Here is a 20,309-nt window from a genome sequence, read left to right as displayed (position 1 = left end):
GTGTAGGATGTTTAAAAAAAAGTTAGAACATTTTGACATGGACCATAGCTAAAGCTATAAAATTTGAATGTTAAAAAATAGTATCAATGGAGCGGATGTTTGTCACAGCTGTTAAGATGCTACTTCCAGTGCCCACATCCCATATTAGAGATTAGAGTGCCTGGGTTTAAATTCTGTCCCCAGTTCCAGCTTCCTGCTGATATGCACTCTGGGAAACCATAGATGGTAGCCTAAGTTCTTGGGGTACCTGTGGTGTTGTTTTTGGGGTGAACCAGCGGATAGGATATCTCCCCTATCTGTCCATCTCTTTCTCTGCCTTACAAATCATTAAAAATAAGTACAAAGCATATAACACAGAGGCTATGATCAAGTGAATTCAGTGGTGAGTTCAGTTGTTTGTGATTATTTCTTATATTCTTGTAATAATTCAGCAAAATAAGTGGCAATAGGTGAATTTTTGGGGTTTGAGAAACATGTAAATAAATGACAACTATTTAAAACCACAAAAATACTCTTAAATTATTCAGTCTTCATTTGGTGAGTTTTAAAAGTTCTTTGTTAATTTACTAATTGAATCTGAAGTAGTCGAAGCTTCATTTGGTGCCCCATTCTTTATTTTGAATTCTCTAGAAATTATTTCTGGACAGTCTACGGAAAGCACTAGCTGGCCATGGAGGAAGCAGGCAGCTGACAGAAAGTGCCGCCATCGCCTGTGTCAAACTGTGTAAAGCAAGCACGTACATCAACTGGGAAGATAACTCTGTCATCTTTCTCCTGGTGCAGTCCATGGTGGTCGATCTTAAGGTGATGCCTCGGTTTGTCTCTGCTGTCAGTTTGATGCGCATTAAATGGAAATTAACTTAAATGAATTCTGTCACCAAGCACTGCTAACACTGAAGTTCTGAGTCCTCTTTGGTCATAAGTTCACAGAGACTGCTTTGGTGTTGTCATGTTCATCAGTCTAGATAGAAAGAATACAAAAGAAACTCAGCTACCAGTTGCCTCAAATTAGCATTGCTATGTGGCTTTGGGCTTAAAACACTGCCAAAATTAGGGCCTGAATGGAGTCATGATTAGTATAGTGAGAATTTTACTAGATTGGTAAACAACACTGTTAGGACATCCTGCTCTTTCTGACTAGCAAGTGTTCTGCCATCTTGGTGGGTTGTGTGCTAATGTTATTATAAGCCAGTACAAATGTTCTGCATGGCCACTCAAAGGCATTTCTTTTCTGTTGGGATTTATTATAGAACTTGCTTTTTAATCCAAGTAAACCATTCTCAAGAGGCAGTCAGCCTGCGGATGTGGATCTCATGATTGACTGCCTTGTTTCTTGCTTTCGGATAAGCCCTCACAACAACCAACACTTCAAGGTGAGAACATTAATTTTTATTACCCTGTACTTGCTGATACTGTTATCCTTTATAAATGTGAAGAGAGGAGGATGAAAAGGTACACCTTTACCATTATTTCTCAATATTATATGTTGAACTCAATCTCAAGATATATATATATATATGAATGAAAAGCAGATTTACAGAGAGAAGGAGAGATAGAGTGAAAAAGATCTTCCATCTGCTGATTCACTCCCCAAATGGCCGGAACTGAGCTAATCCCAAGCCAGGAACCAGGAACTTCCTCCAGGTCTCCCATGTAGCATCAGGGTCCTGAGGCTTTGAGCCATCCTCTTCTGCTTGCCAGGCCACAAGCAGGAAGCTATATGGGAAGTAGGGCAGCCAGGACAAGAACCAGTGCCCATATGGGGTGCTGGTGCTTAGAGGTAGAGGGTTAGCAAAGTGAGCCATTGCACTGGGCCTCAATCTCAAGACCTTAAAAATGACTTTTTATTTAAGAACTTTGCTTTTACTGTTGTTTTCATTGGTGTTGCTGAATATATTTCTCACAAAAATAATGCAAATCTGTTTCTCTGTAGATTTGCCTGGCTCAGAATTCACCTTCTACATTTCACTATGTGCTGGTAAATTCACTTCATCGAATCATCACCAATGTAAGTCCAAAAGGTATTGCTAAATTACTGAAAATTTTTTCTTCTGAATGTGTATTGCCTTTTATTCCTCCCTTTTTTGAAGAGATATTCTTGGTTTTCGCAAAGTTTCTGAAATTAGACTGTGGTATAGAAAGAGTTCTCTGGGGTGATTGTATCTTAAATATAAGTGCATGTATATATATGTTTGGTTTTTTCCCATATTTAGTATTGACATGAATGCCCTTATTGATGATTTAATAAGATCCTCTGGAAAGATTAAATGTATAACATTTTAAAGTGCTTCAGAGCAGTGCCACTGAAAAACTAACTTAGCATCTTTATCTCAAAACTCTGCATGTGAGTTTGAATACTCTCAGCCCTCTGTCAGTACTTAAGATGTTCTGATTTGTTATTTGACCACTTGGTTGAAAGGTGATAGTGCTTATGTTGTAGTCAAATGTATGGCACATCTACAAAAGCGATGAAACTTTTTACTGTATTTTTTAGTTCTTAAACAAAATGAAATATTAACACTTCAGAAGGGGTATTTACAGGATAAAAAAGTGTATCAGATAAAACAAGTGAACTCATTAAAAGGTATTTTGTGATGTGGGTACCAAGTAGAAAGCAAAATTTTGAAATTTGGGCTTTGGATTTTTAAGTTGTATTTGAAGGTTCTCAGGTGTAATATTTTTCCTTTTTTTGAAAGAAGATGTATTTATTTGGAGGAAGAGGCCATGGAAAGAGAAGATGGAGTTGAGGAGAGAGAAAAAGAGATAAAGAAGAGGGAGGGGAGGAGAAAAGAGAGGGAAAGAGAAGGATCTTCACTGCCTGGTTCATTTCTCAGTTGATCGCAATAACCAGGTCTGGGTCAGGCAAAGCCGAAAGCTGATAACTCCAACCCGTCTTCCACAGGGAGCTGGTGCCCAAGTCCTTGGGTCATCTGGTGGTGTCTTTCCTGGCACAGTAGCAGGGCAGCTGAGTCTTGACCTGGCACTCTGACATGAGGTGCTGGCATCACATGCTGCAGCCTGCTCTGTGCCATGACATCAGTTCCTCTGGTGTCATTTTTTAGATATATTTCTCATGTCATGTTTAACATGTGAATTGACAATCTTTGTTTTCCTCCAACTAATTTAATCATCAATATATTTGTATTGTTTATAGTAAAATTCTGCTGTAAGACTGTGTCTGCTGAGTTATAAATATCCTTGTACCTTCATTTGCTTGCGTGTTTTGAATCAGAAACACTCTGCTCAAATTTTCTTTCATCCATTTGCACAGGGGAAAAGTAACTGTTGATAACGGTGTTGAGTGGGGCGTTTGGCTTTTCAATGTCAGCTGTCCTGAGCATCTTACACATTTAGCTTTTTTGGTCCTCATTAAATGCCAACCCTTCATCAGTATGAACAAGTAAAAATGCTTTTGAGAATTTTATCTCCCTCAATTAAATATCACCAAATTAAATTATAGATAGTTGTAACATTGGATACTCATTTTCTAAAAGGGGAATTTAACTAATCTGTTTTTAGATAAGACACGTTGGCATTCATTTTTTTTTTAATTTCTGTGCTTTTGCCACTCTAATGAACTCAGGGAATTGTATCCTTAAAGTGTATTTTCAAGGTCATTAAAATGGGGAGAGCAGAGCCTGCCCCCACATCTTATGTATAATTCAGAAATAAAATACTGCTCCTTCTTTGCCTTGGCTCATAATACTAAATATATTCCATTTGTTAAGGTGGACAGTCATATATAAATGTATTTAATAAACCCAAGTATATGCTCTTTTGATGCTTTGTGGCTAGTTACTTTAATTGTGAAATATTTTTGTCTACAATTAACTATATAGAGCACTTTCAAGCATGGACTTGGCACTGCTGTAAGTGGCTGAGCTGCTCCTTTCTGGGTTTTGAGCATGCCTGGAGTGGTACTTCATGCATGCCGTGGTGGACTTGGTGACAGTGGGTGTGCATCCTCCTCCGCGCTAATGAGAACTGCATGTGTGAAGGTGGAGTGTGTCTGTGTCGGAGGGCAAGCCATCAGGATAGCCTCTGTTTTCATGTAAAGAATTGTGATGATTAGTTTTCAAATACTGAATATTTGACAGAGTAGCATAAATATTAGTCCTAGACATCTTTTAAAATTATACCTTAAGATGGTGATTTTTATTGTTAGAGATTACTTGGTAAATCGTGTCTGTGTGTTTTCCCCTCCTCAGTTTGGCTTGAGGCCAGTAGATATTGGATCTGAAGTTTGTTTTGTTTTGTTTTTAACTGGAGACTATAGAATTCCAAATTTATACAGTTGACTGTAAAGAGTCTCACCAATGACAATTATAATTATTAGGAAAGTATTTTATGACTCAAAATGACATTTTTCTTATTTAGACTCCGATTTTAAATTCATATCTAATGTAAGATTTCTTTTTTTCGTGATTTTTGGTTCAATACACTTCATAAGTTTTCTGCCACAACTCATTAGTCAGTGCACATGATTTTGTTTTTATTATCATATTTTGAAACAAATTTTACTGATACATTTTTGAGAGCTTATATAGAAACAGCAATGGCTTTTGGAGTTTTATTTTGGTTTTGTGAAACACACTCATATTCAGTTTCTAAGTATTGTGTTTAGGTCTGAAATATTCGATATCTTCCTGGGACATCTTTATTAACTATTTGCATCTTTTAGCAGTTCCTAAGATGGTCACTTTTTTTAACTTTTGACATGTCATAAAGGATGAATTAGAGCTTTAAGATCTATGTTGCATGCCTGTCCATGACAGGTGTTCTTTAGGCTGAACCAGTGATGTAGTTGGAAATTAAAAGTAATATATGTATGAACCAGCTGTGTAAAACATCACTGGTATGTACAGTAGCTGAACTAGTACTTCATTTCTGTTTATCCTTATAGCAGTTTACTGTAGTTTACAGATTGTTCATATAGAGAAAAAGATGATCTCTTTCATTGAGAAATTTTAGTTAAAGAAGTTATTTCTGAATAAAACAAAATATGCAAATTTTACAATAATCTCTCAAGGAATTGATACATAATTTGCTTATATTCTCTTAAGTGTTGCCATTTATTCAGCAATAAATTTAGAATGTTCAAAGAATAGTTAAGAAAGGATACTTTCGGCTGATTGAAAAAAGCATACTTTTAGTTACTGCTCAAAGTGTTAATTTTTTTTAACCAAGTAAGTCTTGTGTTTTGTGCCTATTTTGTTTGAAGTGAACCTTTCACTTTAAAAAGAATGAAGTAGTACATTAGGCAAAATGCAATTGTAAAAAAAATCACTACATTAAGCCTGAAAGTTATTTTTAGAGTGTACCTGCTCTCACAAGGCAATTTCAATAGCTATCAAAGCAACTGTAACTTGGATAAGAGGTTTCAGGGGTTTTGTGTGTGTGTATCAGCTTCTGATGAGATTTTATGGAGTCAATAGAGTCAGAAAGATCCTCCACTTGGTGTACTTTGTGTTTACTCAGCAACTCCAGCTGTGTATCTAGTAAATAGTGAAAATCAAAATGCATTTACATTGATTCTTCAGGCAAGCCATGCAAATAGCCTGCATAAAGTCTCAGGAATCTTTTATTTAACCAAACCCAAAACTGACCTATTTTTTATGATTTATTCATTTTTTATTGAAAGGCAGATTTGCAGAGAAAAGGATATAAACAGAGAAAGTTCTGTCTGCTGGTTTATTCCCCAAGTGGTCGCTAAGGCCAAAACTGAACCGATCTGAAGACAGGAACCAAGAGCTTTTTCACGTCTCCCATGCAGGTGCAGGGTCCCAAGGCTTTGGGCCATCCTTGACTGCTTTCCCAGGCCACAGCAGGGAGCTGGATGGGAAGTGGAGCAGCTGGGACACAAACTGGCACTCATATGTGATCCTGGCATATGCAAGGCGAGGATTTAGCCGCTAGACCAACATGCTGCGCCCTAAAAATTGACCTTTTAAAATGAATTAGCTTAAAAGAAGTCAGAAATGAGGGAAAGACACAAACAGCCACACTATCTTTAAAAGAAAAAAAAGCAAAGCAAAACAAAAAATAATAAAGATATTTCTTGCCTCACAGCTTTTGGGCCATTTCCTGTATGGAGCATTCAAACTGTGTATTGTAAATAGGTTTTTTTATTTTACTGTCCAATACTTTCTAGTAATTAGAGTTTGTAATTCACAAAGTCTGTTTTGGCTAAGGTATTGTAACTTGATGTATTCAAATATTCTGAAATTAAAAAATCAAATATTAAGACTGTTTTATTTTTTAAGATATATTAATTTTTTTGAAAGTCGAAGTTGCAGAGAGAGACTTAGAGAGCTCTGCCATCTACTGCTTCACTCCCACAGTGGTCTCACCAACCCAAGTCTGGAGCCAGGAGCTTCTTCCAGATCTCACACGTAGGTGCAGGGACTCAGGCACTTGGGCACATGAGCAGGGAGCTGGTTTGGAAGTGGAGCACTTGAACCCCAAGCCAGTGCCCACATGGGTTGCTGGCATTGCAGGTGGTTTTTTTTTTTTTTTTTTTTTTTAAATAGCTGTTACTTAAGAGGCAGTGGTGGATGTGTTTGTGCAGTAGGATGGAGGGAGAAGAGTGTTTGCCTGTGGTTGATTCAGTCTCCAAATGTCCATAGCTGTCCTGGGCTGGGCTAGGCTCAAGAGCTGGCTTCTAGGAACTCATTCCAGGTCTCCCACTTGAGTGGCAGGAACTCAACTAGTTAGGTCATTGCCTGCTGCCTTCCAGGGCACTTATTAGTAGAAGTTAGAATTGGGAGAAGAGGGCCTGGCGGTGTGGCCTAGCAGCTAAAGTCCTTCCCTTGAACGCCCTGGGATCCCATATGGGCACCGGTACTAATCCCAGCAGCTCCACTTCCCATCCAACTCCCTGCTTGTGGCCTGGGAAAGCAGTCGAGGATGTCCCAAATGCTTTGGGATCCTGCACCCGCGTGGGAGACCTGGAAGAGGTTCCTGGTTCCTGGCTTCGGATCGGCGCAGCACTGGCGGTTGTGGCTCACTTGGGGAGTGAATCATCGGATGGAAGCTCTTCCTCTCTGTCTCTCTTCCTCTCTGTATATCTGACTTTGTAATAAAAATGTGTAAATCTTAAAAAAAAAAAAAAAAGAATTAGGAGAAGAGCTGAAACTCAATCCCAGGCACTTCTGTAGTAATGTGAATATCCCAAACCAGCGCCATAAGGGTTAGGTCATTTTCCCGCCTCCTTAACTTAGTTTGAATAAGAAGGGAAGCTGGGAATAAGAAGCTAAGTTCCTCTTATTCATGATTTGAATAGATAGCATTGTCATGTCTTTATTAATAGAAATATTATAAATTGGAAGCCTGTATTTTAAGCCATCCCATTTCATGTATACTTTAATAAAAATTCTCTTAGATAAACTTGATAGTGTATCCACTTAAAAACAAAAAGTAAAGCTATACTTTCAAATAAAATAGGCACTGAAAACTAGACAGCAAAGCTAAGCAACTTAAACAGAAATAGAAAAATATATACTTTGTGTAATTCTTTTTAAGAATATTAACTGAGTTTTTTTTTCTTTAAGACTTATTTGAAAGGCCAAGAAATATCTTTTTATTTTTTTAAATCTGCTGATTGACTCCCAAAAGGTCTGCAAACTGCCCTGGCTGAATCCAGGAGGCTGGAACTTAGTCCTGGCTGTCCTTGTGGGTGGCAAGGTCCCAAGTACTGTTTTCCCAGGCACTTTAGTAGGAGCTACTTGGCAAGTGGAAGCTTTAACCTGTTGCCTACATTGCTGGCCCCAACTTGTTTTTGTTTATAGAGATCATTGGTCTTCTGTGTATTGTACAATCATTGCATATCAATTCAAGATAATAGGTTGCTAATGGCTTTATCTCATTTACTAATTTTATGTTATAATTATCATTGTTGTTTGTAAGCATATAAACAATGGCTTGCCACATTGTCCTTCAATATTGTGTTGAACCACTAATCTCCTTTGAAGTTTTCATAATAATATTCTTATCTGGGAATATATGTGCCATTATACGCATGTGTTTCTGAGATGTGTAAGACATTGAAGAAAAATATTGTCTACAGAATTATCTATCTAAATGTATTTAGATAGATAAAAATTTATTATCTTATTAGTGAGAAAAGAAGTCCCATACATATACTCATGAAATGGGTGATTTTTCTCATGCTCATGTGTATATTTTAAAAGAAATGTGTGAGCTGATGTTTCAGTTAAAGAAGTCATTTGGAGACATTGGAAATCATGGAGGGTGGGTATGTATGCATGGCCTTAGAGACTTTTTTGACAAAATGATGAGTCTTGAAATTATGATGATAAATAGAGCATACAAGTCGGATAATTTTGTACTGTTTTCTTCTTTGTGGTCTTTGTTTTTCTCCAGTCTGCATTGGATTGGTGGCCCAAGATTGATGCTGTGTATTGCCACTCAGTTGAACTTCGAAACATGTTTGGTGAAACACTTCATAAAGCACTTCAGGGTTGTGGCACACACCCAGCAATACGAATACCACCAGTAAGATAAAAGCTGAGTTTTGAATCCCAGTGTCTTTCTGTTGTATTTGATTCCTACTGCTCTTGTTATTTTAGAAAGCCACATAAGTCCTTTCTCTGATATGCTTCCCTGTTTCCAAGTTCCCTAGTCACTAAAGTACTTTGAGTTTGTGTAATTGTAGTTTACTCTTAGCTAGTTGTCATTTGAGGATTTTTTTTTTTATGTGAAATGTTCAAAGAAAGAATCTTCATATGATTTGTTTTGGGATTATCTATCATGGCAAAGATTTCATTCATTAAACTTGAAAATAAAATGTTAGTTTTCAGTTGTGTAGTTGTGTTCTAATGCTGAGTACTAAAATTTTTTCAATACAGATGTGAGTTAATTGAATATAAACATAGATTATAGTTATCTAAGTTTTTAAGTAGGTATTATTTTTTGTAATATCTTAATTACTTGAAATAAGTTATTTAAAAATCATTGCACTGTTAACTCCTTCCAAATATCTTCTGGAAAACTGAAACTTCATTCCTTTTTAAGTGTACTTCATTTTTTGGTGGAGAAATAATGACCTCCAATTATGGGAATTGGTAGAAAGTTATATTTCTTCCTATTTAAATTAAATATTCCTTTTACAAATTTTCTCTGCACAAGAAATGTAAAAATATGAAATTCAAATAATTTTTTGAATATTTTTTGAAAATTTGATTGGTAGTCTGATGCTACTTATCAGGTTTAGAAGTGACTTCACTTCTGAGCCCTGATTGTTAGTGTGTTCTGAGAGCTACATACTACACTGTTCATCATTACTTTATCAAAACCACGATTGGAGAGGATTTCTTCTTTTAACCAGGAATAGCCATGTTAAGAATTAAGTTTTCATTTCCAGTTATTCTCTAAAAGTATTATGAATTTCATCTTCAAAATCATTTTTGAAAGGCTTATTTATTTAAAACATGAAGTTAGAGAGATAGGGAGAGACAGAGAAATCTTCCATCTGCTGCTCACCGTTCAAATGGCTGCTGGACCAGATGAGTGCCGGGAGCCAGAGCCCTTCTAGGTTTCCTGTGTGGGTAGAGACAACCAAGGACTTGGGCCATCCTCTGCTGAGTTTTCCAGGCTGTTAGCAGGATGCTGGATTGGAAGTGAAGCAGCCGGGATTTGAACTGACACCCGTATGAAATGCAAGTGTTGTAGTTGGCAACTTTTATACAACAACACTGACACCCCACATTAATTCTTTCTTTAATTTTTTTTTTACTTATTTTATTCCAAAGAGTTGCAGACATAAAGAGAAATCTTCCATCTGCTGGTTCACTCCCCAGATGGCCACAATGGCCAAAGCTGAGCTTGTCCAAAGCTGAGAACCAACTTAAGCAGGGAGCTGGATTGGCAGAGAATTATCTTGCTACGCCATTGCACCAGCCCCAAAAAATCATTCTTAGTGCTGTCAAATTTATGTATTTATATTGTAAATTTGAATTGTGTATACAGGGCTAAAGGACAGCTTTCTAGTTATTATTTTCACAAAATACAACATTTATTTTTAGAATTAGGAACATTTTAGAATTTCCATGATCCCTGGAGTAAATTTCATACCTTATAAACCTGATGAGTTAATCAAGCAACAAATAATGGAAGTGTTGGTCTTGTGCTAATTGCCAGATGCAGTGCTGATGCCAAAGAAACAGGATGAACTAAACAAACACACCCTCACAGAGATCCCCGGCATAGGCTGGTAGCTTTTATTTGAAAACTTCTAATGAAGAACTCAGTGCAGGTGGTCATAAATGCACACAGTGAATGTGTGGAAGTGATGTTGAGATAATGCAGTGTACCAGGACTCCTTCCCAGCCTTAACACTGTTGCTATTTTGGACTAAACTGTACTCTGGGGAGCTGCCCTGTCCATTGTGAAGTATTTAGAGCAACTCCAACCTCTCTCTACTAGATGCCAATAGCACCCCTTCCAGTTTGGAAAACCAAAATGACATCACATTTTGCAGATGTTTCCTGGGGACTACACGGCCTTTAGTGGGGAACTACTGTGTTCCAGAATATGTTCATTTTTCAGTTAGGGAACAGTAACTGATGAAAGCTATTAACCTACTATGTCTAGATACCAATTTTCTGTTGAGCTTTTTAGTCATTTCAGCTCCTAAGCCTTCTTCAGATGAATATTGAATGGTAGTTGCTGCTTCCTTTGCACTTTTATAGTATTCTTTAACATTGGAAACATTTGTCTTGGTTCTGATCATTTCGTATTTTAAACCCCAAGTCTGTTTTTGTGAAAGGAAAGCCTGCCAGTATTAGTTGTGTGATTTTCATAGCTGTGAATTATTTCTGAGCATTTTCCATCTTCATGGGTATCTCAGCCCAGCAAATGCTTCTCACATGTCTAAAATGGATTCATGTGGTCATACTTAACAACTCTTGTGGGCCCTTGCAAAATTCCTAGAGAATCTGACACATGGACTTCTTTCCAGACATGACTGCTCCTCTTTGGCCAGAGTACATGTACCAGCCTGAGTTCCTATTGGCATCCATAATATGAAGACTCAACTTAAACATTAGGGATTGAGTTCTTTTTTCTTATATTTCTTGTCAGAGAAACATGTTTCTTCTTTTGTTCCTGACTTTATATGTCACTAATGGTTATTACATGAAAAGATATTTGAGCCAAGCAGATTTACTGGAATTTCTCAAGTCTTAAATTTTGATAGGCAGATGTCCCAAAAAATTTTTTTACAGCTGATACTTGAGATTAAAAAGTAACATAATTAAATTAATAATTGCTCTTTTGGAGATGATTACTAAGAGATAATTCTTTTACCTGTCAATTGTTCTGTCTTCTTCTATCCCTGTACCTATAATAGCAGGTTCATAATTACACTTAGTTACATCACAGTAAAATTTTAAGTAACAGTTTTACCTTGACTTTAGTTAAAACACCTTGAATTACAAAGAAAAATTATAATTTAATGGGAGCAAACACTTGAAACAGAATTTATTAAATACATTTGATGAATTTTCCTTGAATATTATTAATATGACAGCAAATATTGTAAGGTTTATTATTTTCCTTCTGTAATGGCATATATGAGCGTAAATCTGCTCATTAAGTAATCATCGTATAGTTGAAACACATATTCTTTGATACTTACTTATTTTCATTATTGGAAAGGCAGAGAGACAGATTTTCTATTTGCTGAAAACCCAGCTGCCAGAAAGAATTAGGGCTAGGCCAGGTGAAAGCTGAGAGCCAGGGATTCAGTCTGACTCCCCCTTGTGGGTGGCAGGGACCCCAGACCTTGAGCTCAGCAGGACCTGGCAGCAGCAGCAGAGAAAGGACTTGAACAAGCACATTTATGTGTGGGATGACGAGGTGCCAAAACACCTACCTTCCAAACCCAGTTCCCATGGTTTAATCTTTCAAAGAGTTCTCTCTGTTTTATGAATGATCTTCAGACAGAACAAAACAAAACAAAAAAGCAAAATTTCACTATCAAGAGATGTGGAATGACATCAGAAGAAAAAAGGAAAAGTTAGTTAAGCTGTTACGTATTGAGATAGTCTTTCTAGCAGGTTTCATCAGTTCTCAGAAGCACGTATTTTTGCCTTTCTTTAAAATTAGAGATGTGTCTGACTTGTATGATATCTTATAGTAGTTTTTAATTTCTTTGGCTATATTAATGGTAGTTCGTAAAATTGATAGGTTGTGAAATCAGTGAAATACGTGTGGGGATAAGTGTTTACTAAATCAGTTGCTCAGATTCGTAAAACTATACATAAAACAGTTTTCCTTATGTTTCCTACTGTGGAAAATTGTTTTTTATGTTGAGGCAACCGGATATTATTCTCGTTATCTTAATAGATTTTTACTAAATTTTATTAGATTGAATATGTGAAAATATGAGTGGTGCATCTTTTGTTCTTTCTAAAACAGTTTAATTCCTCTTATCGAATATCTTAATATCACGTTTGGTGGTATAAAAATGTATTTTTATTTTTCAAAACTTTTTAGTAATTCATTTATTTTAAAATGGATAACTATTATCCTGAACGGAATGTCTGATTCCTGCAAGATGTTACCATATTTTTGTTTTGTGTTTAGAGTCTCACTTTCAAAGAAAAAGTAACAAGCCTTAAATTTAAAGAAAAACCTACAGACCTGGAGACTAGAAGCTACAAGTATCTTCTCTTATCCATGGTGAAACTGATTCATGCAGATCCAAAGCTCTTGCTTTGTGTAAGTATTTTTTTTTAAAATAGATGCTTAGGAATTATTAAACTAATTTGAATTAGTTTAATGAAAATACCAAGACCTCTAAGAAAATTGTCAAGTAAAAAGCAATTTTGAAAAAAAAAAAAAAAGCAGTTTTGGCTAAAACTTGAGATATCCCTCAGAAAAATAGCTTAAGGATGGGTATGGTGGTAAAGTTGCTGCCTGCAAAGCTAGTGTCCCGTATTGGCACTGGTTCATGTCCTGGGTACTCCATTTCTCATTTGGCTCTCTGCTAATGATGAGGGAAGAGCATTGGGAAGTGCCCCAGCTGTTTCAGCCCCTGTCACTGACATGGGAGGCCTGGTGGATGGAGCTTTGGCCTGTCCCAGTGGATACTCTGGACTCTGTGTGTGTGTGTGTGTGTGTGTGTGTGTGTGTGTGTCTAAATCAGTCTCTTTAAAAAGTAAGACTTACATGAATCCTGATGGAATCAGTTCCAGTTTCTGAACCTTTGCTTGCTTTCCTTTATGGACTTGTATACTTTTGTGAGAGCATCTGTTGCCCCTTGTCCTGCAGGCTGGGCATTCTGCAGGCTTCTGAGAACATCACTGTGGTGCACAGGAGAATTCAGAACTAATGTAAATACTGTAAATTAAGAGATAGTCATATGACATGACTAAAAGCTCCCATCCTGGAGCTAGCTGTTGATGACCTCACTATTCTTGTGCCTTAGTTTTCTCTTTTGAAGCATTCACATGATAACATTTCCTACCTTAGGAAGGTTGTTAAAAATGAAAATAGCACATGTAAGCCTTTTAGAAGTAATTTCTAGTATATAGTAGACACTATTGTTACTATTAATGAGATTAAATCAACATCATTAATGTCCCAAATGGAACAGTTCTATAATGTGACATTCATAGGATGACATGTTCAATTTTTATTGAGTTTCTCTAGTCCATGGAGAGCAGCAAGTGAGGTTTTTCATTGCTTTGTTCAGTAACAGGCTTTTTTCTTTTTTAATAAATTCACCTTTAAAAAAATTTTTGTTTGTCTTTATTGGAAGGGCAGACCAGATTTACAAAGAGAAGAGACACAAAGATCTCTGTCTGCTGGTTCACTCCCCAAGTGGCCGCAACGGCCAGAGGTGAGGTGATCCAAAGCCAGGAGCCAGGAGCTTCTTCTGAGTCTCCCAAGCAGGTGTGGGGTCTCAAGGCTTTAGGCTTTTGTCTACTGCTTTTTCCCAGGCCACAGTCAGGGAGCTGGATGGGAAGCAGAGCAGCTGGGACAAAGCAGCGAGCACATGGGATCTCAGTGTATCCAAGGCAAGAATTGTCAGTAAGCTATCACGCTGGGCTCTTGGTAACAGGTTTTTCATGGTGGAATGCTTTCAGTTTGATGGTGTGTTTTTCTTTTACCACAGTACAAAGCTTCATAACCAAATGTCTGTCCACAGTTTCAAAAGGTCTGTGAATTTCCTGATTTTCTAAAATGTGTATGAGTGATTTTTCTGGAGTAGAGCAAGCAGACAGACTTTCCAAAAATGACCAATGACCCTTCAAAATTCAGCTTGTGACATTTTTAATATTAGCAAAAGCCTGTGGCAATTTAAGAGTCAATAAAATAAACAGATTTTTGGAATGGAAAACTTTTTTTTTTAAAAAGATTTATTCAGTTTATTACAAAGTCAGATATACAGAGAGGAGGAGAGACAGAGAGGAAGATCTTCCGTCCGATGATTCACTCTCCAAGTGAGCCACAATGGCTGGTGCTGCGCCGATCCTAAGCCAGGAACCTGGAACCTCTTCCGGGTCTCCCATGTGGGTGCAGGGTCCCAAGGCATTGGGCCGTCCTCAACTGCTTTCCCAGGCCACAAGCAGGGAGCTGGATGGGAAGTGGAGCTGCCGGGATTAGAACCGGCGTCCATATGGGATCCTGGGGCGTTAAAGGCGAGGACTTTAGCCACTAGGCCACGCCGCCGGGGGGAATGGAAAACTTTTAAAAGATCTTTCTATGAGACTCATTTTTGTATATAGCACAAGTTGTTTGTGATGATACTTTATTATGCATGTCACATAGTGTTACTACTATTTGTTTATGTGGCTGTAATTCAGATTCAGAAAATGTCCCCAAATTCACTAATTTCTCTTATGTTTAATATATTACAAGAGTAAAATAAAATGAAAGACCATTTTAAATGGAAGCTGTTTTCTTTGCTGCCATCTAGTGGTTAAGCAAGTTTCTCAAAAGAACTTTCTCAGAGGAACCATATACTAAAGGTTACTGATAAATATCTCATTATTTCATTTTTTACATGCAAAAATTCTAAGTCTTAGTATGAGGAATGTAGGAGAAATCATTAAATGGTCCAAATTTGGGGGCTGGGCCAATCTGAAACCTGGAGGTGGAAACTAAATTCAGGTCTCCCATGGAGACAACCTGCCTTTCAGAGTGTACATTAGCAGGAAGCTTTGGGGAGCAGAGTCAGAACTTGAAACCAGGCACTCTGGTAGAAGATGTGGCATTCCAGCCAATCTTAACTTGCAGCAGGCATCATTTCTTATATTCTCCTAATCGTGGCGATCTCTTTAAAAACCAAATGTTTTTGTGTCCCGTTCCCATTTTAAAACCTATTAGCTTGGGGCTGATGCCGTTGCATAGTAGGCAGGCTAAGCCTCTGCCTGAGGTGTCAGTATGCCATATGATTGCCGGTTAGAGTTCCAGCTGCTCCATTTCCATTCCAACAGCCTGCTTATAGCCCGGGATAGCAGTAGAGTATGGCTCAAGTCTTTGGGCCCCTGCACTTACATGGAAGACCCAGAAGCAGCTCCTGACTCCTGGATCAACTCAGCTCCAGTTGTTGCAGGCATTTGAGGAGTGAATCTCTCCCCTCCCCGCTTTTGTCTTTTCTCCCTCTCTTCTCCTTCTCTTTTCCTTCCCATCTTCTCTTCTTCCTTCCCTCTGTAACTCAGCCTTCCAAATTAAAAAAAAAAAAGTAAATATTTTAAAAAAATCTTTAGGTTTAAATTGCTTTTGGGATAAAAAACAAACTCCAAATAGATCAAAAAGAGCTTCTCTTCTACCATTTTTCAACCTCCAGTGCTACATTTTTCATTGTCTTAACCTATTCTAGTCATGAGGGCCTTTCTTTCAGTGCCTTAGCGTCCTTGCCTTTGTACTAGTGTTTCCCTCTACCTAGAATCTCTTTCTCTTCTTCCCTTGGTAGTGCCTTCATACTCCAAGCTGTTATCCCTGCCCCAAGAAAGCCACAGTTACATGCTGTCACAGGAGCGTGTACTTTTCTAGCTCATATCTCCAGTTAAGTGTTAGACCTGTCTGATGATTTTACTGACTTTTGTTTTCTTCATGTGATGACAGTGTGTCTAAAAATAGGCTATATATTTTGAATTACAGACATACTGGGGTGAACCTAGTCATTAAAATGGAGAAGAATGTGCAGTTAGCAGAGAAAAGTAGGGCCTCGAATTGCATCAATTTCACATGAGCCATGAAGTCAAAGGAGATGCTTTCAGGTTAGGAGAAGCGTGTTAAGTCTGAGTAGATGAATGTTGAAATTTGTATGTACTGATAATTTTCTTTGCTTAGTACATGTATTTTTCTACCACAAGAAGGACTCCAGCGTAGCTCTGGGGTGTAGATTCTCACCCTCCCATCGACACCAACTATGTGGATCTTGGTACTGGATAAACTGTGTGGGATAATCAAGCAGTCCTTATCTAACATGTATTCTTTGCCTTTGTTCATAATCATTTATTTGTTAACAACTAGTAAATTCTAAGCCAGAGGTACTACCCTCATGTGATTGATATTTATTAGGCAAAAAGCTCATACCTAGTTTCTGTTTTAACTAAGATTCCTCTTGGATATTTATCATTCATATGAATGAACACATATAGTTATAAATGAAAAAAATCCTTAACCAAAAAAGTTTTGATTTTTAAAAATGTTTCATTTTTTATACTTTTTATATAATTCTCATTTCATAAAATTAGCCATTTTAAAATGTAAAATCCAGGGGGTGTTAGTATATTCGCTAGATTCTGCGTCCATCACCACTGTTAATTATGGGACATTTTTATCACTCCTAGAGTATATCTTTTTATTCAAATAGAATGAACAGATTGCTTATTTTCATGATGCAGATTTAGATGCCTAAGGTCTCCTTCCTCCCACTTCCCCCTCTGCCCTTCTAATCCTTCCCCCAAAATTATCATAGTGGTATGTTCTTTCACTTCACAGTAACAAGCTTAATATTCCAAAATATATAGAGGCAAAAGGAAAAGGAAAAAATTGGAAATCCTACTATTACACAGGAGTTACAGGCACGAGCTGTAAACATCAGTCAATTCCCAGAATGCTCAGCTTACTTGCAGCACTGTTTTTTGCTATATGTACAAGTTATCACAAATCAGAGAGAACATATATTTGTCTTTTGAAACTTGGCTTATTTAATTAAGTATAATGGTTTCCAGCTGGATCCATTTTGTTGCAAGAGGTAAGATTACATTTTTTTATGGCTAAAAAGTACTCCGTAATGCGTATGTACATGTTGTCTTCATTCAGTCTTCAGTTGATGGGCATCTGGATTGGTCTAAAGGAAATCTTATACTCATTTGTAGTTGCAGTCTGCTCCCTCCTACTGTTAATTCTGGTCAGTTGAGTTCTGAAATTGAAGTTTGTCTTTTTCTTCCTATCCAGAATCCAAGAAAACAAGGGCCAGAAACCCAAGGCAGTACAGCAGAATTGATCACAGGCCTAGTACAATTGGTCCCTCAGTCCCACATGCCAGAGATTGCTCAGGAAGCGATGGAGGTAAGGGGGGAGCTCTGGGTCCTTGGAATGTGGCTTTTGTCACAGATGCCGTTTCATAAAATTAGGTGTCTGCGACTTTATGTCGTTTTATATAACTGCATGGAGAAAGAAGGCATTTATTTTCTATCCAAGAGGCAAGGACATTGTGTAAATTCTTAGACTTAATTTAAAAAGTTAAAAATTTTGTAATTGCAGTTGAATTTTTAGATATGGATTGATTTTTTAATTTAGACATAATTCACATACCATAAACATTCACCAGTTTGCTTTGTTTGAGAAGCAGAGAATTCCTCATCCACTGGCACATTCTCTGCATGCCTGAAATGGCTGGTTTGCAACCAGCACCTGGGACTGTAAATTCAATGCAGGTCTCATGGAATAGTTAGCTACCCAGTTACCTAAGCTATCATTGCCTGCTGTCTTCCAGGGTCTGCATTGGCAGAGACCTGGAATTGGAAGCCCAAGCAGGAAATCATACTCAGGCATTTTTTTAAAAGATTTGTTTTTTTGAAAAGCATGACAGAGGCAGAGAGAGAGTATTTTTCATCTTCTGATTCACTTCCCAAACAGCCACAATGGCCATGGCTGGTCCGGAAGCCAGAAACCAGCAGCTTAATCTAGGTCCCTTACCTGGGTGCCCACATACTTGAGTCTCCTGCTGCTGTTTTCCCAGCGGCATTAGCAGGGGACTGGACTGGAAGTAGATCAGCATGGTCTCCAACTGGTGCCCACGTGGGAATTTTTCTGTTCTTCGTTAGTTGGTGGGTATTTGGGAGTAATTTTCACTTTTTGCATATTCTGAACATCTGTCTTAATGATTTTAATGTGAATGTATCTCTTAGGGTTATATGCCTAGTAGTAGAATTTGTGGGAGACATGATAACTGTTGAACTTGTGAGGAACTGCTGTACTTTTTTCCAAAATAACTGTACCATTTTATATTCCCAATAGTATTGTATGAAGATTCTAGTGTTTTGGGATTCTTGCTAACACTTGTTAGTTTCTTTTTTTAATTATAGCCATGCTAGTGATTGCAATACATCTGTCATAAAAACTTTGTATTACTTGCTAAATGTCTTAATTTAAATGAATTTTATTGAGGTGTAATTTTCATATGAAAAAATCAGAGGAGGTTTAGAAAAGTTTAGTCATTGTAGAAAGCTCCTGTGTTTCTTTTTGTTGTTAATAATGCCACTCCCTGCCCCAGACAACCACTGCTCTGACTCTGTCACTCAGCTAATTTTGCAAGTCTAAAATTCGTATCAGTTGCTCTCAGAAAATGTATTTTTATTTGTTAAACTTCTTTGATCCACCAAGGTTTCTGAATTTCATTCTTGTTTCATGAGTTTGTTCCTTCTTCTGTTGTTAAGTATATTATGTTCACATTATTGTAATGAAATATTCTTATCAGAGGTGGCTTACCTGTAAGGGAAAAATTTGATTTAGGCATGTTTCTGGAAGGTTAAGTTCCAAAATGGAGAACCCTGTTGGTTTGGTGTGGAGTGAGGGTGGCAGATGGCAATGGCAGAGTGAGTTTGGAGGAACAATTCTGTGAGCAAGACGGAAAGCAGAGAACAGATGTGGGCTTCCCTCAGGTCACACAACCACAGCTGCCTCCAGGGAGGATACCTGGTGCACTCTTCATGACCTAAAGACCTCCAGGAAACCCATCCCCCAAGTGCTGTTATTGGAGTAACATCAGCTTACAGCTTTGGAGGTTCAATAAATGTCTGCTTGAGTTTAGAAGCCAAGTCATGAAGCCACAGCAGTAAGAATTCTGTTAAGGATTGTACTTTAGTTTATTCCTGTGGTGATGGGCAGGCACTTAGGTGAGCACATCCATCACCACTGCGAGTTAGTTTGTACTCCATACATTTCCTCCCTCTCCTGCTTCCCTGCTTCCCTCTCGCCTCGTTTTTAACCACTCATTTGTTTTGTTACTAAAAATTAGTTCATATTTTATTGAAATGAAATCAAAGTATATGTGCTTTTTATCTTTAACAAAGCATAATTATTAACACCATCCTATGTGTTGCTATGTATGTCAGTATCTCATGCATATTAAAATAAATTATTAAAATGTTTTCCATTTAATTCTGTGTATTGTTCCTTTGTTTTACTGTTGCACAGTTTGTATGCCTATTAACTTGTTGTATATATGTTGTTTACAATTTGTGGCCTTTACAAATAAGCTGCTAGGAATGTTTATGTACAGATATCTGTATGGACATACGCTTTTATCTCTTTTCAGTCAATACTTAGGAATAGAAGAATCTTAATATCCGCTATATATAGGTGCTTAAACTTAAGACCATTGTAAATGAAATAGTACAAGGATAGAAAATATGCCATACAAATACTAACCTGGGAAGGCTGATAATTATATATAAGTACAGAGATTAAAAGCAAGAAGCCTTACTGGAGGTGAAGAGAATATCTTGCTACCAAGGGGTCCTGTCCATTTAGAAAAAAAAAAAAAAACTCTAGTTGAAGCTATTGAACAAAGGTCCAGAATAAATAAAACAATACTATGTAAAAATGTGTGGAGTTGAAGGAGCTATATACAAAATTCGATTAACAGAGGAATATTTCAATATACCTTTCTCAAAATCTAATAGAACTCAAAAGCAGTGAGTATTTGCTGCCATCTGAGCATGAAGCAAGATTTAACGATTCCTAAAGGTCTGAAAAAATTGCTTTTTTGTTGAATATGATGGAATTATGCTAGAAACCCATAATGAAAAGATTTGTGAAATGTC

General features: G+C 37.4%; 1 protein-coding gene across 4 annotated transcripts in view; it reads left to right on the top strand.

The window, feature by feature from the left end:
• Window positions 1-20,309, top strand: part of NF1 (neurofibromin 1) — a 246,717-nt gene that overhangs the window by 72,207 nt on the left and 154,201 nt on the right. For all 4 annotated transcript variants that reach the window (XR_009246900.1, XM_058675552.1, XM_004593895.4 and 1 more), the window contains exons 9-14: window positions 631-804; window positions 1,251-1,373; window positions 1,934-2,008; window positions 8,383-8,514; window positions 12,607-12,741; window positions 17,437-17,550. Coding sequence is in view for 3 of the 4 variants with exons in the window: in XM_058675552.1 (XP_058531535.1) it covers window positions 631-804; window positions 1,251-1,373; window positions 1,934-2,008; window positions 8,383-8,514; window positions 12,607-12,741; window positions 17,437-17,550 (753 nt within the window). In the remaining variant the exon portion in view is untranslated. The remainder of the gene's footprint in view (window positions 1-630; window positions 805-1,250; window positions 1,374-1,933; window positions 2,009-8,382; window positions 8,515-12,606; window positions 12,742-17,436; window positions 17,551-20,309) is intronic.

Source organism: Ochotona princeps, chromosome 17 (genome assembly GCF_030435755.1).
Source record: "Ochotona princeps isolate mOchPri1 chromosome 17, mOchPri1.hap1, whole genome shotgun sequence".
NCBI lineage: Eukaryota > Metazoa > Chordata > Mammalia > Lagomorpha > Ochotonidae > Ochotona > Ochotona princeps.
Note: the sequence above shows the minus strand (reverse complement) of the source record. Positions and strands in the feature narration are given on the sequence as shown.